The sequence below is a fragment of the Candida jiufengensis genome (genome assembly GCF_024610255.1).
Source record: "Candida jiufengensis strain CBS 10846 chromosome Unknown scaffold5, whole genome shotgun sequence".
NCBI classification, from domain to species: domain Eukaryota; kingdom Fungi; phylum Ascomycota; class Pichiomycetes; order Serinales; family Debaryomycetaceae; genus Lodderomyces; species Lodderomyces jiufengensis.
Genome location: NW_026261558.1, coordinates 1,188,556 through 1,205,878, shown reverse-complemented (window position 1 = coordinate 1,205,878; position 17,323 = coordinate 1,188,556). Strand labels below are relative to the sequence as shown.

Below are 17,323 nucleotides of genomic sequence, written 5' to 3'. Positions count from 1 at the left end.
ATTTAAATTTTGTATGTAGATTAATTTTGAAGAGAGAGAAGTGAACTAATACAAACTCTAGTTTTCAAAAAACAGATTACAACAAAAGAAGAAACTACACTTCAATGGATGAATTATATAAAGTAAACATTTTTAACATTTTTAAATAATATGAAAATTCGTTCTATTATTGTACATGATTAAAATTGATTTGAATATATATGTATGAAAATTTTTTTACTTTATTTTGAACCATTTCATCATATTTCATCAAAATTTATTAAGTGAAATTAGATGAATGGTTTATTAAACCCATTAATACCTTTATTTGTAAGTTTTTCTTATGCAATTTGAGTAAAAGCTGATCTAAACCCATTGAATTTTAATCTAATTTTGCAAGTAATGAATCTAAAGCTTTACCTAAATCTAAATTAGGATCTTCCCAATTAATTGATCCAGTAGTTATTGAAGTTGGCTTTGTTGGAGTTGTAGTTTTTGGTTCATTTAATTTTTTATATTCATCTTTTGCTTGTTGAATTAATTTTTCTTCATGTTTCCATTTTTTAGCAGCTTCTTTTTTTGCATGAGTTGATTCTAATGAATACCTATGATAAGCTCCATATATTATACCTGCTCCTAAAGCAGACCATCTAAATACATTGAATGTTGTTGACATTGTATATTTTGTTTATTTTTTATTATGTTGTATTATGGTGGTTATTTTAATTAGATTTGCAACACTTTTTTTTTCACTTTGAAAAACTTTTTAGTGAAATTTAATTTATTGATTGGTTGGACACAATTACTACTTGATCACGTGATTTACTGTTTTATTAAATTTGAGTTGAAGTATATATGTTAAAAGTTAGTTATAAGTTGGTATTATGAGAAAATAATGAGCTTTACAATGATTCCGATTGATTATTTTAAGTACCTGACGTTAGAGAGATATGTGTTGGATCAGAATCTATCCAACTCAATTAATTAAAATTTAAATTAATTTGGTTGCCAAAAATTTGAGATTTTAAATAGTTCAATCCAGTAATGTGCGCTTTTAGATTTAACCTTTAAATTTGAAAAATTGTTTTTCCATTATTTAATTGAATTATTCTATTAAAATGGATTTAGATCAAAAACTGGGTTCGTAATAGTTTGTTGATAATAATTGTTGCAAGAGAAAGTTTAGTCACGTGCAATGGATATTAATAACCGACAGTAAGTACTTTAACAATTAATAGTAAAATCTAAAAAACCTTAAATGAAATATAATAATAAATATTTTGCAAATAAAATTTATAAGAATCAAATCAAATTCAAAATATTTTAGTAGGTTTTATTCAATTTTTAAGCCGGTTTTAAAAGCGTTTAGATCAACTTTTGGAAGAGAAATTGGATATCAAGCTTGAAAAACAAATATTAAGTGTACTAGAAAAAATCATAGACATTTTAGTGGATGATAAATTCTATAAAAACATTAAAATTTTGTTTATTTATAGTTTTAATATCAATGTTACTATCTTTTATTTCCAAAAGGTCAATAATACCTACTTTTACTCAAAATTTTATAAAAACTTCATTAAATCAATCAGCAAGATCATTTACATCAACTAATTCAAATTCAAATTCATATACAAGCTCAACAGGATCATCATCATCATCATGGAATTCAAATAATAATAAATCATATTCAACTTCAACTTCACAACCAACTTCATCACAACCCCCAGCATCTACATCAGCATCATTAAATTATGATTCAGCATTAACTACTTTTACAAATTATAATGTTGCTGTTGCATATCAACCAAAAAATAGAAAACCAAGTACAAATTTATTCAAGAAACAAAATAATAATACTGCTGCATTGGATTCACCAACTGGGGAAGATAATTTATTTGTAACGAAACAAATTCAAGATGGTTCTATAGCAATTGGAGTAGCTGATGGTGTTGGGGGTTGGTCAGAAGCAGGATATGATTCTTCTGCAATATCAAGAGAATTATGTTCACACATGAAATTGAATTTTGAAAAAGACACTAGTAAAAATATAACGGCAAAATCTATATTAGATGAATCTTTTAAACAAATTTTACAATCAGATAAAGTGGAAATTGGAGGGACAACTGCATGTTTAGGAATATTAACATCAGACCTCAAATTAAAAGTTGCAAATTTAGGAGATTCTTGGTGTGGATTATTTAGAGATTATAAATTAATAAAAGAAACAAATTTCCAAACTCATAATTTCAATACACCATATCAATTAGCTAAAATCCCAAAACATATATTAAAAAAAGCAGAAATGGAAGGTAGAAGATATATAATAGATTCTCCCAATTTAGCAGATGAATATGAATGGGATTTAAAACCAAATGATTTAATCATGTTTGCAACTGATGGAGTAACAGATAATGTTATACCTCAAGATATAGAAATTTTTTTAAAAGATGAATTAAGTGAAGGTGATACAGAACTTGATATTATAGCAAAAAAATTTGTTAATGAAGTTGTTAAAGTAAGTAAAGATAGTAATTATCCTAGTGCTTTTGCTCAAGAATTAAGTAGATTAACTGGTCAAAAATATTTAGGTGGTAAAGAAGATGATGTTACAATTGTATTAGTAAAAGTTTTATAATGAATATATTAGTATGTATAGATAGAATAGTTTTTTTTGCATTCAATATATAAATAAGCAACTTGTAAATTGTGAGAGCGATGATGTAGAATCAAGAATCTTTAAATTCAGTCTTTCACTACAATTGAGTAAATGTAGTTGTATGTGTTTAAGTTTTGTTATATATTTCATTGATAATCTTATCGTTTAGGAATTAACAAAAAAAAATTAAATAAATATAAATTTACACGAAATGTTTCAGAATAAATTTAGATATTGTTTTAGTACTTACTTAATTTAACAGTAAATTTAGATTACAACATAAATAATATTTATATTCAATTAAAATCATGATAATATAATACTCAACAAAGAATCAAAAATGACTGAATTCAGATGTCCCATATGTAATGAACAAATGATAAATCTATCACAATTAAATCAACATATTGATGATATTCACAATCAAAATCAAAATGCAACTACAAATTCAAATTCACATGATAATTCAAATGCAAATACAACAAAAATAAATGATACTAGCAATAACAATAATATAGGGGCCAAGTCATCAACAGTATCCACTACCAAGAGCCGAACGACGCCTACTAAAAAAATCAATAAAATAGCATTTACAGAACAAGGTTTTAGTATAGGAGATATAAATAGTAGAGATTCAAGTCCAGAACCTAATTCAACATTATCATCGACCAACTCAAATTCATCAAACTTAAATAACAATAACAGCAATGAAATCACTAGAAAACATTGGAAACATGCCCAACTGCAATCACAATTAAAATGTAAAATATGTTCAATAAAATTAAATGTTAAAAATGGTATAGTTAATTGTAGGAAATGTGGGGATTTATATTGTAATGAGCATACACATTATCAAATCAAATTAAGAAATCCCAATCCTGATGATCCAAAAGAAAAAGGACCACAAGATGATTCTTCATCAAATGGGAAATGGAGTAGATGTTGTGAACTATGTTATAGAGAGAGAATGAAGACAGAAGTTAACATGATTGACTTAACTAAAGAATTTAAACTGAAGAGACAAGTACAAATTGACTCAAATCAATTATACAGAACCAAAATTCAGAGAAACTTCATCAAATTAATCAACTTAATGGTGGACAAGAAACTTTCAAAACAACAAACAAAACAAAATTCATCAATCTCACAAACAACTTCAAATTTCTTATCAATGTTCAATATAGATAACGACGAGAAAGAATTAGTAGGAAATAATTGGAGAAATGATTCAACAATAACTAACTGCACGATATGTTTCACAAAATTTAATTTCATTATTAGAAAACATCATTGTAGATTATGTGGCAATATTGTATGTGATGATAGTTATGGAGTTCGTAAACACTGTTCAATTTATGTTCCTGTATTAGCATTTATGGAAAAATTGCCTAATTTAAATTATTCACAAAAAGTTAAAGAACTGTGGTCAGAGATTGATGATGAATTGAGATTTAGATGTTGTGTTAATTGTAAGAATGCTATTTTGTTTGATTGGAAGAAAACTCATGGAGCTCACACCGCCAACAGTGAAGAAGTTGGAGAAGATTTATCAGTTTTTACAATGTATGAAGGCTTGTTTTTACAAAAGCAACAAATTATGAAATTAATGCACAAATATGAAAACGGAACTATAAAAGTAGATAAATTAAAAGATATAAACAACAGGCAACAAGAAGATAATTTAAAAACGGGTCACAAATTAATGCTACACCTAAAGGAATTTGAGAATTCATTATTACAATTCAAAAATAAATTTTTTTACAAGAAAGATAATAGAATAATAGTACGTGATGAGTTCCAACTCAGGTATAACAAGATATTAATGAATATTTATCAAAGTGTTGCAACTTTTTTACAAGAGAATATAATCAAGTACAGAGAAATTAATGATTTACAAAATGCTTTAATACAACAAACCTTAGAATCATCATCAAACAAAGATTCTCAAGATATTTCAAAGGATTCAAGTCCTGTGCCAAGATTAACCAAGAAACAAATTAGAGAATTGAGAGAACAATTGATGGTACTTAATGAACAAAAATTTTTAGTTGAAAAAACAATTGATGAATTTACGAAAAATAGGAAATTTGATGAGCTAAATTCACTTATTGATAATAAGAATGAAATTGTTGATACTATCAAAAATCTAGAAATGGAATTAGGAGAATTTGGATTTTGAAAATTATACGTTAAAAAATTTATTGTATGTATTATATAGTCTATAGTCTCTATGTTCAAGAAAATTTATAATTGTCTATATTATGTTTTTCTATTTAAATCAGTAGATACAGAATCTACATCTCTATTAATATCATGTTCGTCACTTACACTAGTAGTTTCCCCTAATTCTTCAGCTTCTTCTCTATGTAATTCATTTTCTTCTCTAATTTCTTCTTTATCTTCTTCACGAGTATTTCTATGACTTAATTGATTTTCTTCATCACTTGTATTTAATGTTCCATTTTTCTCTTCTACTTCTTCCTTTTTATCATCATAATGTACCCATTTCTTCATAAATTTAGTCAATACTTGTGCTGTCATAACTTGTTCTGCTTGATATAATACCAAAGGAACTAATAAAATCCCTAATTTTGGATTATGTGAACCATATTGTGAACTCACCAAAGATACACCCAATGCAGCAGTTTTAGCAGGTCCACATAACATGATAGCAACAGCATCTCTTTTATTATAATAAAAAGGATTAAAAAACCAGTAAGACCATTTATATAACCAACTTGAATTTTCATTGGGGAATTCCCAAAGCCAACGTCGTACAAAATAAGGTCTTGCATAAATATAAGTTATAACTGTGAAAAATAAATATATACCAAAATTGAAAAAACAAATGAATATAATTGATTTATGACTAACTGAAGTGAATGCATGTTGAGCAAAAGCAGTAGAAAAAGATTGAAACATAATTAATAAAAGCATAAAAGATCCAACTTTATTTAATTTAAAAGTGGTAAGTGTCCATTTAACTTGTTTTGGGAAAATATTTTGTAAAACTTGTCCAACAAATAATGGTATAAATACAGATAATCCCAATTGTTTCATTGTTTCTCTATATAAATCTCCAATTGAACTATCTCCAGTTGGTTGATAACTAGGGTTACCAAAATCCCAAACTCCTGTCATATACATTTGCAAAAGAGCAGGTGTAATGAATGCTCCTAAAACATTTCCAATAAAAACTTCACATAATGTTAAAATATCATTACCATCTGCCTGCTTAGTCATAACAACATTTGAACTAACTGTAGTTGGACAAGCATGAGTAACAATCAATCCAACTAATAACCAATTATCTATTTCTTTATTATTTGCTTTTTTTATACCAGTTGCAATTCCATATATAATTGAACTAGTAATTAAAAAACTTAATGATAAAACAGTAAAATGAGCTCTCCAATTTAATGAATTAACTAGTAATTGTTTTGAAGACATTGATAATCCACTAATTAAAAAAATTACTGCAACAGCTCCATATCCAATAGAATATTCTGCTTTTACTGTCCCACCTTGTTTTGCAAATTCAGGATAAGAATGAGCTAATGCAATAAATGCTGCTAAAAATATGAAAAACCATTGTGCTATTAAAAAATCTAGTATTTTTTTGAACCATATGTATCCTTTAGATTGTATTATATTCTGATATGTGGGGGATGAAGTTAGTCTATCAAACATTTTATAATACGAATGTATGAAAATTTATGTATGAATCTATATTTCTAATTTTTTATTGTAATCTAATTATCTTTAACCGTTCTTTGAACTATATCATTAGAAATTTTATATAAATTTAACTTAATGTGGTATATATCGAATTTAAAAACTTTTTATAATGGATAAATGGTTTTTATTATATAATAAATTGTTTAAAAGACTGATATTATATTGTATTTGGATAATGTAATTTTTGTGTGATTATAATTTTTTTTTTCAGACAAATTTATTTTAGCTCGGTTAGATGTCTTAATTGATCTTTAACAATATTTTTCTACCAATAGCTTCCGAATATGAAATGAAAATAGTCTCTTATTAAGCAATATGGTGAATGATCACAATTGAAACTAATTAAGTTTCAACCAAAGTAGGCTTTCATTGAGAATAGTGATAAAGTATCAATTTTTCAGTGACCCACAATTCATATTAATCGGATCGAGTAATACTTTTGTTTATATACAGGTTTGATACAAACTGGGAATAAAGTTTGAATGTTACAGAAATAAATTTTGAAACATTTAACAAATTTACTTTTATGAAATAATTAGAATATGAAGATCGCTGTCCAAAAAGTTTATAAAGTTTTTGTTTTTTTCTCATGAAGTATGAATATTAAATAATTTAGCGTCACTGTTATAACCATATATACTTTAGATAAGAAAATGATTGTTGCTCTCCCTTACTAAAATTACGAATATTTATCAAGCGGCTGAATCAAATGTTTATAGAGATAAGCTTTATACTGGGAAAACTTTAATTGAATTAAGTCTCGTCTAAATGATATAGATTATACGTACTTGACTGATACTATACAATTCAAGTCCGTTTTTTGGTAACAGCTTGTATTGTATGATTTAAAAATCTGATCTGTTAGGACTAAAGAAATTTAATTGTAGCTTAAGGAGGAACACAGCAAAATTGACAATAGCTGCATGTTTTACTTTTATAAGGTACCAACTAAATGCAAAATCCTCGAAAAAACTATTTGAGACTTCTATTGTTCGAAAAACTAAGTTTGACCTTATAAGGACTTAGGTTTTATAGCTGCTATCTCAAAAATTTGAATGAATTATTATGAATGTAGCAATATTAAAATTTGAGAAAAAAACAAAAACCTGCCAGAATATGTCAACTAAAAATTTTTTAAAACGTTTATTGTTCTAATTTATCAAAATGAATATAACCAAATTCATGATATATTAATAGATGCAAATCCACCAAGAAGCTTTGGGCTTTTTTTGCAACTACTCAAAGCTGACATACTTACATAATTTCAATTAGCTTTAGTGTCTATTATTTTTTGAAGTTATAAAATAAAGTTTCACGACAATCAATTAAACTTTGTGCACTTTAATTATAGTAAAACCTAATTAAGACAAATTATAAACAAAAGAATTTATATTAACATCATTTAAATATTTTTTTAATTTAAATCATTTTAATTTATTATCAAAATAGAATAATCTTTCATAGTTATATGACAATATCAAAGTAACATTAGACAAAACAATTTTCCGTAACTCATCTTTAAAATAATACTATCAAACTATCATATTATTCATAATATAACTTTTCAATTAAACCATCATAGTACATATATTAATTGAATGAGAATATCAGATTCACAACAATCATATATAGAATTTGTTAACAATTTTTGGGGTAACTCCCCAGAACAAAGTTTTCATATAATATCAACAAGAATAAAAGATTCAATAACAACATTAACAGAAATAATAACGTTTTATCAAGACAAAATATCAATTGAAAAAGAATATAATAAAAAACTTGAAAAATTGTCAAATAAATGTATAATTGGGTCAAAGGAAACAGGAACTTTGAAAAAATCATTGGATAAATTAAATATTGAGAATCAATCAATGATAAATTACAATTCAAAATTTATTAAATCATTAACTCAATTAAATTTAGAAAAATTGGAACAATTTTATAATTTATATTTAAAAAAAGTTGAAAAATTGAAAAATCATATTAATAAATTAATTAATAAACGAGGTCAAGCATTAAAAGATTTAAACCATTACAAATCCAAATATCAAGAAGAATGTTCACTAATAAAGTCATTAAAATTATCATTACAAACTACTTGGGGTAAAGAATTAGAAAAAAATCAAATGAAATATAATAAAATTGCACAATCTATGAATACTACAAATAAAAATTATCAATATTCAGTGTCTGTATTTAAAGAAATAAACGATATATATAAAAGAGATTGGATAATATCAATAAATGATTTTTATAAATTGGAAATAGAGAGAATTCAAATTCTTAAAATTAATTGTTTTACATATTGTAATAATATAGCAACATTATGTGTTGATCTAGATCAATCAATTGACTTAGCAAGATCAAATTTCGCATTGGTTGTACCTCAACAAGATATACAAGAATTTGGTATAAATTATGGGACAGGAAATAAAATATATGATGATCCAAAATATGTTGATTATATGACTGGATGTGATGAACCACAAGTTGGTTATACAATACTGAATCTAAAGAACCCAGATCATAATGAAATTTTAACTAGAACTTACTCTACTTATTCATCAAATTCAAAAGCAACATCTAATGGTTCAACAAATGGAAATTACAATACTAGTCCAATTCAACAACATACCCAGCCTCAACAACAAAGAGACATATATAATTCATCACCATCTCCAACTAAGACATTCAATAATATCAACTCAACCCCACATCATCAAAGACAGCAACAACCATATCAATATCAACATCAAGACATTTATCAAGTTTCATCATCTCCATTAAAAGAATTACCAACAAATGGTAGAAATCAAATGACACCTACTCCAAAAGCAAATTTAGCATATGAAACAAATAATAAAATCACAACTACAGCATATAGTAATAATAACTCCCCATACAAATCATTAGTTCCAACAACAACACCAACAAAAATTCCACCACTTAAAAATCAAAATCAAATAAGTTCACCAACAAGAAAACCGCCAATTGATTTATTATCCCATAAGACTCAATCAACAGTAAGTACATCAGGAGATAATGATGTATTTTCAACTCATAATCAAGAAAGAATGACAAATAGTCAAGGTTCAACATCATCAAATTCAAATTATAGTACATCGGAAAGAAATTGGGCATCACCAAGAAGACGTGAAAAACAAATTCAACAAATGCAAGATCAAATTACAAGAAAATCTACAAATGAATTTAAATATAAACAACCACCACAACAGCAACAACAGTCCCCTCAACAACAGAAAGTACCTATAATGAAAGATTTCTCAATAGATTTTATTGCTAAAGCTTTAGAAGATTTAAATTCAGGTGGGGATGGAGATGTAAATCAATTTAGAAAATCAGTAAGATCATCAGCTGCAACAAGTCCAATAAAACAATCACACCAACAACAATTTAATAATCCTTATAATAACAATAACAACAATAATATTCAAACTCCTAAAAAGCAAAGACCTAAATCAGATTATATTGATGATCATAATGAAGTAGCTCAAAGATATGATTCAATAAATTTCACAAGACCAAAATCAATGATAGATATAGCACAATCACAATCACCACAACAACAGCAACAAAAATCAAATCCATACCATAAATTACAATCCCATCCTTATCAAAACATTTATACTTCCCCACCATCAACTCCCTCAAAAAAACTAACACCAATAAATCAAAAACCATACATCACAAAAGCAACAGCAAGGTATTCTTTCAAACCACAACATGCAAGTGAATTATTTTTCAAAAAGGGATGGGATATGTATATTTTACATAAACAAGAAGATAATTGGTTTATTTGTGAATTGGGAGAAAATTGTAATGATGAATTTATTGGGATGATTGGATTAATTCCTGGTAATTATATTATTGAGCACGATTAATTGAATAAAGGATTGCTCTACTAAAGAGTATGATTTTTATGTTATGTATGTATTCGATGTATTAATTTTTATTACCCTTTATAATTTACCGCTTAATTTTAATTCTCTCTGAAAACTATTTTTTTGAATTATTGTTTCAAATTATTAAAATAATCTTCATCAATCGTACTACAAGTACTACCTCACCTATCTCCTCAGTCAATTACTGCATCTTGTGAATACCCGTTATAAGATATTGCTCAACATAGAGTACCAAAAATGAGTCAATCAGTAACAACTCCAACATCATCAAATTCTAAACCAATTGAAAATTTACCACCATTCATAATAGGAGGAGCAGTATTCAATCATCAATATTCCCAAAACCCAGAAACATTACCAATAGAGGATATTTTAAGAAAAGCTTTCAAGTTGGGGTTCAATGCAATAGATACATCACCATATTATGGACCATCTGAAGAATTATTAGGTAATGCATTACAAAAATTATCTTCGGAATTTACTAGAGATTCTTATTATATATGTACCAAAGCAGGTAGAATTAAATTAGATGAATTTGATTACTCACCTAGCAATGTCAAATTTAGTGTTGAACGATCACTTAAGAGATTGGGGACTGATTATTTAGATGTTGTATATATGCATGATATTGAATTTGTATCACCAAATGAAATTATGAGTGCATTAAAAGAATTACTAAAATTTAAATCAAAAGGAGTGATTAAGAATATAGGTATAACTGGATATCCGATTAAATTTTTATATGAAATTGCAATAAAATGGAAACAAGAATTTGGTGAACCATTAGATATTATATTATCTTATTGTAATGGATGTTTACAAAATAATTTATTATTTGAATATTATGATAAATTTAAAAAAGGAGCAGGTATAAAACAAATATTAAATGGGTCCATATTATCAATGTCATTATTAAGATCTCAACCTCCTCATTCTTTCCATCCAGCAAATGATAAATTAAAACACAAAATTCAAGAATTATATACTAAATTGAACATTGATTTAGCTGATTTATCTACTAAATATGCAATTAATGAATGGTTAATCAAGTATAAAAGTCCTATTGTTTTAGGTGTATCAAATATTCAAGAATTAGATGTTGCTATTGATAATTTTAAATCTATTAAACAAAAAGGATTACTGGAGAAAGATAATGAATTAATCAAAAGATTTCAAAATGAATTAGGTGATCATTTGAATGAAACTTGGGCTAGTGGTAATCATTAAATTTATAGACTGAATACAAATTTATAGATAGAATAGAATGTACATAATATTATTTGCGATATTTATGCGCTCTATTTGAACTCTAGTTTACTCCGCGTTTTGACACTGAAAAATTAATATGTAAATTAATTAATTTGATTTACTACACGTTAATAAGACACGTTCAATTAATCAAATCAATTCAATAAAACAACCAATACAATTAATTGATTCTTCGATCCAAATCATATCATAATACAATGGCATACAAAAGAACATATTCAAAACAAAATCAATCCCAACAACAACAAAATCAACAACCAAATCAAGAAGAAGAAACTGAAATTATATTAGATTCTAAAAAAAGAGTAACAATTAGAAAATTTAATAATGTTAATTTAGTAGATATAAGAGAATATTATATTGATTCATCAGGTGAAAAAAAACCTGGAAAAAAAGGAATATCATTAACTGAAGAAAGTTATTATAAATTAATTGAAGCTCATAATAAAATACAAAATGCATTAGATAATTTAAATGGTGGTGTAAGTTCTAAACCTAAATCTATTGAACCTCCTACAAAAAAAGTTAAAACTGATAATAATAATAATGAGAAATCAAAAGAAAATAAAAAAAAACAAGAAAATGATAACGATAACAATGAGGAAGAAGATGAAGAAATTAATTTAAATGATGATGATTTTGATGAAGTAGTAAATGAAAATACAAAAGATACAAAAGATGAAGAAGAAGTAAGTGAAGAAGAAGATTAAAAAAATTGATTTTAAATTCATTCATAATTTGTAGATTTAACTATCACGTGAACTATATGCTAAATTAGTTTATATATTTTTGCCTACCTCTTCCTTACTTTTCTATACTTTTTATCTATATTTATACACATCGGATCTTATTAGCAATCTTATCTTATAGCAATATTGGCTTTAATCATTGCTTATACGTCGTTCAATATATTATTGGTTCATATATCAAATCTTCTATGGGTTTATTATTTTTATATATCAAGATCACGTGCAATATCACGTTTCTCGTACTTCTTAAATAGTGATATTTCTACATAATTGTACTAAAAATATTGACAATATAGTTAAAGTAGAGTTGTGAATAAAAGAAAAAATACGCGCGTTTAATTTGGACCCTGAATTTTAATATTATTTAAAACTTAAAAAAATAAATCAAATTGCGCTTCAAAATATTATTTTATTATATACAGGTTGAAAGAATAAAAAAATTAAATTTAATACACATCTTTTAAAATAGCAATTTTAAAATATAAGAAAATAAGGATCACAAGACCATTAATCTTGTTATCTTTTATGTTACAACTTATTACAATTTGGCTCAAATTGAATAAATAAATTATTAACTAATTATTTGGAATTGAAACAAATTTTTTCACTTTAAATTCCTTATTCTACATAATGAAAGAATTTAATTCCGTTTTTGAAATGTATTTACAATAACCACTTAATCAAATAAATACTAAATTTAAATTTAACAAAATTAATTTTGACACTCAGAAAGTATATTTTCTTTAACTTAATGTACTTGATATTATTAGTAGTTTGTTAATCTTGATGTTACTTTTTGGCTTATAAACTATAATCTTTCACTTCAATTTTTCTATATTGTCAATTCAATTTAATATTTAAGAGGCTTTTTCAATAAAGAATAATATGTGACAATTTATTCTTTCTATTTTTAAGTTCTTTACTATTATTATTAATTTTACTTAACTTTTTTAAGAATATTTTAACATTTAGAAAAAGAATTATCTTCAAAATATTTACAAAATGATTATCATAAAGATTTCTTAGTATTTACATTATTATCTATTATTGTAGTTTAAATTATATTCATATATTATATGTTTGCTATAAAAATATATATTTAATTTTTCACTCTAATTAATTAAGTATAGAATCATTATTTTAATGTTATTAATAAACAAATAAAATAAATAAATCAATCTAATACATTAAAGAAATTTATTTAATTAATATACACATTTCAAAATTTATTTATTTTAGAATCTTTATAATACAAATTTTAATTAAATCATTATATATATTTTCAAACAACTTCTATAAGAGAATGAAGACTTAACAATTTAAAGGTTTTTAATCAAATTTTAATCATTACATTTTTCAGTAATTTATTCAACATATAGCCATTAAATCGTTTTATTAATTACAGATCAAATAAATACTACACAATTATATATTCATTCAAACTATACATTAATCACTATTCAAAATGGAAAGTACTGATAAATTATTGACTGAAGATAATGAATCAACTATCCAACCTTCACAATCATTAAATAATCATATACCTAATAAAAAGAATAGTACCAATAATAATAATAATAATAATAATAATAACAGTCATAAAAAATCAAATAAGAAATCAAAATTATTAAATGGTTTAAATAATAATACAACAACTAATCAAACTAATGATTTAAGTAATGAAATAAATAAAAGTACTTCATCATTAGAAAAATTAATAAATTCTGGTACTTATATTGATCATAGAAAATATGATGATTTAGCTCATTTACATTCTTCACCTGCAAGATCAAGAAGAAGATCAAATGGTAATATCTTTAAAAAATCAAATAGTATTAATAATTATCAAACTACTAATACCGATTCACAAAATTATAATCAACATCCAAATATTCAACATGTTTCAACTTCACCAACTTTACCATTAACAAATAGAAATTTACAACTGTTATTAAGAAATTCTTCAACTTCATCAGATAAAGATTTTAATTATCCAAATAATATCAACAATAATAATAATAATAATGATACAAATGGTAATATATCACCAAATGCAATAGCTGTAGATATGGATCAATTTACTAAAGAACAAAGACAATTTGCAAGATCACAATCTTGGCAAAATCCATTTGAAAATGATGATGGAGAAATTCGTCATGTTTATTCTGATAATTTTGAACAAAATGGTAGAAATAATCCAGATGATCAAGATTCATATTCTGTAAATTCATTAGAATTTGGTGAATCAAATCCATCAAGTGATCATTCAAGTGATTCTACTTCATTAGATGATGTTTGTTATTATGATTATCAAAGAGATGATGAAAAAAGAAATGAATGGCCAAATTTAGAAGTTTTAGAAGAATTTATAAAAGAAGAATATGAAGAAATTGAAAAAGAACAACATCAAAAGGCTTTAGAGCATAAACATACTGTCAATTTTGGTAAAGATGTTGTACATGATTCTCATTCAAATAAATATGCACCAACTACTCGACCTACTACTACAACTACTAAATCAGCAGCATCATCACCGCCATTAACAACATCAACTACGAAAATCACAAAAAAAGATTCATATGAAGTAGAAGATGAAAATGATGATGATAAAGCAGAGTCAGATGAAAATACTCCTTTAATTGACAATTTTAAAGTAAATGAATTAGATTCATTAGATCTGTTACATGATTCGTTTAGAATTAGACCAACTCCCACTCAACCATGGGAAAAATCAAAAGATCAAATACCAACTATTTTAAATAGAGGTCCAAGTTTTAATAACCCTCAAAACAGTAATTCTAAAGAAGGTGAATTATGTCGGTTTACTTATTTTAGAGAAGATTTAGCTAAAACTATACATTCACCTACTTTAGGTGGATTAATAAACAATGAAGAATCAAATTTAACGATTTATGAAAGATTAGTTGAATTATTTAGACCAAATATTAAAGTATCTGGTGCTCCATCAACAAGTTCACACTCACATAATAACAATAATAATAACAATAACAATAACAATCACAAGAAACAGGAATCATTAAGTTCTAGTAATCTACAGGCCTTAAAAGTCCCAAGAATTGGCAATGAAACTCCTTTACCGTTATCAGTTGGGGATTTAACTATATCTGATCCATTTTGGTTAGATGTATTAGATCCAACAGAAGAAGAAATGAAAGTTATATCAAGAACATTTGGTATACATCCATTAACTACAGAAGATATATTTTTAGGAGAAGCAAGGGAAAAAGTTGAATTATTTAAATCTTATTATTTCATTTGTTTTACTTCTTTTGATGTCATTTATGAAAGAAGAAAACAGAGGGCAAAAGAACAAGAAAAAAAATTTAATAAATTACAAGAAATGTATGATAATCTCTCGGATACTACAAGTTTATATGGACATAATGGGAATAGTCTAAAAGTTAAAGTTCATAGATTTTTCAGTAATATTTTTAGGAGAAACAAAAGAAAATTTACTAATTCAGTCAATGAAATTCCATTATCAACAACAGTGAAATCCAAAACCAAGAAAATAAGAGAAGGTGAATTATCACCATTAAATATGTATATTATAGTTTTTAAAAATGCAGTTATTACATTTCATTTTTCACCAACACCACATCCAATAAATGTTAGAAGAAGAGCTCGAATGTTGAAAGATTATTTAACAGTTTCATCAGATTGGATATGTTATGCATTAATTGATGATATTACTGATTCTTTTGCACCAATGATTGAATCTATTGAAGTTGAAGTGAATTCTATAGAAGATGCCATATTAAGAATGCATTCAGGTGAACATGATGATTCAGATGATTCAGATTCAGAAGATGAAAATGAAAGTCAACATTATAATAGTAGTCATTATAGACGTCAACAACAAAAACATCAACATCAACAATTTCAACAACAAGGAATACGTCATAGAAAAAATCAACAAGATCCTCATGAAAATGTATTCATATGGAGGAAAAGATCAAAATCAACTGTTGATCATAATAATAATGGATTATTTAAAATGAATAAAAAGACAAAATCAAAATCAAGTACCACATCAACATCAACTTCAGATACAGGTTCATCCAAAATTTTAGGATGGAAAAGAAAAGGAGATATGTTGAGAAGAATAGGAGAATGTCGTAAACGAGTAATGTCAGTACTTCGTTTACTTTCATCAAAGGCAGATGTTATAAAGGGATTCAGTAAAAGATTTAACGATTTAGACTCAAATAATTTAAATACAAATTATCATCAACATCAATCAGAAATAGCAATGTATCTTGGTGATATTCAAGATCATATAGTAACAATGAGTCAAGCATTAAATCATTATGAAAAATTATTAGCAAGATTTCATTCAAATTATTTAGCTCAAATAAATATAGATATGACAAAAGTAAATAATGATACTAATGATGTATTGGGAAAAATAACTATTTTAGGTACTATTGTATTACCTATTAATGTTGTTACTGGATTATGGGGGATGAATTGTTTGGTACCTGGGCAAGATTATGATGGATTAGCTTGGTTTTGGTGTATTGTTGGAGCTATGGCTTTGTTTAGTCTTGTTGCTTATAATTATGCAAGAAAAGTCACTGGATTATAAAGAATCACGATATAGAACGATCGAACCATAGAATGGTTTTATAATTAATAGGTTTTAATGCACTGTATTTTTTCATTTAATGTTTATTAATAATGTTCTCTTTTGACTTTATAATTAAAACTCTAGATCCAGACTATATTGATCAACTTGTTCCCTTGAGGTATTCAAAGATCATTTACTTTTATTAAGCCAATTTGCAATAATTATTATCACTTGTCATGCAATCAAAGTTCAGTCTACTAGTAATACAGCCATCCTACAGAAAATTTCTCCATACAAATTACATTTACTTTTGAATATATTATATCTTAATACACTTCTTGAATAAATTTTAGTACGATAACAAAATTTAGTTCTGAAGAATCGTCAAAATTTGGGTCCATAGGTGATATTCCCTTTT

At 25.7% G+C, this 17,323-nt stretch overlaps 8 protein-coding genes across 8 annotated transcripts; 6 read left to right on the top strand and 2 right to left on the bottom strand. All coding sequences in view use genetic code 12, as the record gives it.

The window, feature by feature from the left end:
- Window positions 1-361: 361 nt before the first annotated feature.
- On the bottom strand, window positions 362-655 carry KGF54_001934 (F1F0 ATP synthase subunit e; the record flags this gene model as incomplete). The annotated part of the gene is made up of 1 exon (XM_051762358.1): window positions 362-655. The coding sequence occupies one exon, from the start codon at window positions 653-655 to the stop codon at window positions 362-364; it is 294 nt and encodes a 97-aa protein (XP_051621472.1).
- Window positions 656-1,486: 831 nt separating this feature from the next.
- On the top strand, window positions 1,487-2,614 carry PTC7 (type 2C protein phosphatase; the record flags this gene model as incomplete). Its single annotated transcript, XM_051762357.1, has 1 exon — window positions 1,487-2,614. The coding sequence occupies one exon, from the start codon at window positions 1,487-1,489 to the stop codon at window positions 2,612-2,614; it is 1,128 nt and encodes a 375-aa protein (XP_051621471.1).
- Window positions 2,615-2,975: 361 nt separating this feature from the next.
- On the top strand, window positions 2,976-4,814 carry PEP7 (Pep7p; the record flags this gene model as incomplete). Its single annotated transcript, XM_051762356.1, has 1 exon — window positions 2,976-4,814. One exon carries the CDS (start codon window positions 2,976-2,978, stop codon window positions 4,812-4,814), a length of 1,839 nt encoding a protein of 612 aa, XP_051621470.1.
- Window positions 4,815-4,894: 80 nt separating this feature from the next.
- RCH1 (Rch1p) lies at window positions 4,895-6,325 on the bottom strand (the record flags this gene model as incomplete). Its single annotated transcript, XM_051762355.1, has 1 exon — window positions 4,895-6,325. One exon carries the CDS (start codon window positions 6,323-6,325, stop codon window positions 4,895-4,897), a length of 1,431 nt encoding a protein of 476 aa, XP_051621469.1.
- A 1,646-nt stretch (window positions 6,326-7,971) lies between these two features.
- HOF1 (formin-binding protein) lies at window positions 7,972-10,275 on the top strand (the record flags this gene model as incomplete). The annotated part of the gene is made up of 1 exon (XM_051762354.1): window positions 7,972-10,275. One exon carries the CDS (start codon window positions 7,972-7,974, stop codon window positions 10,273-10,275), a length of 2,304 nt encoding a protein of 767 aa, XP_051621468.1.
- A 258-nt stretch (window positions 10,276-10,533) lies between these two features.
- On the top strand, window positions 10,534-11,523 carry KGF54_001929 (D-arabinose 1-dehydrogenase (NAD(P)(+)); the record flags this gene model as incomplete). The annotated part of the gene is made up of 1 exon (XM_051762352.1): window positions 10,534-11,523. One exon carries the CDS (start codon window positions 10,534-10,536, stop codon window positions 11,521-11,523), a length of 990 nt encoding a protein of 329 aa, XP_051621467.1.
- A 239-nt stretch (window positions 11,524-11,762) lies between these two features.
- Window positions 11,763-12,275, top strand: KGF54_001928 (chromatin-binding transcription coactivator; the record flags this gene model as incomplete). The annotated part of the gene is made up of 1 exon (XM_051762351.1): window positions 11,763-12,275. One exon carries the CDS (start codon window positions 11,763-11,765, stop codon window positions 12,273-12,275), a length of 513 nt encoding a protein of 170 aa, XP_051621466.1.
- Window positions 12,276-13,779: 1,504 nt separating this feature from the next.
- On the top strand, window positions 13,780-16,923 carry MNR2 (putative Mg(2+) transporter; the record flags this gene model as incomplete). The annotated part of the gene is made up of 1 exon (XM_051762350.1): window positions 13,780-16,923. The coding sequence occupies one exon, from the start codon at window positions 13,780-13,782 to the stop codon at window positions 16,921-16,923; it is 3,144 nt and encodes a 1,047-aa protein (XP_051621465.1).
- Window positions 16,924-17,323: the final 400 nt, after the last annotated feature.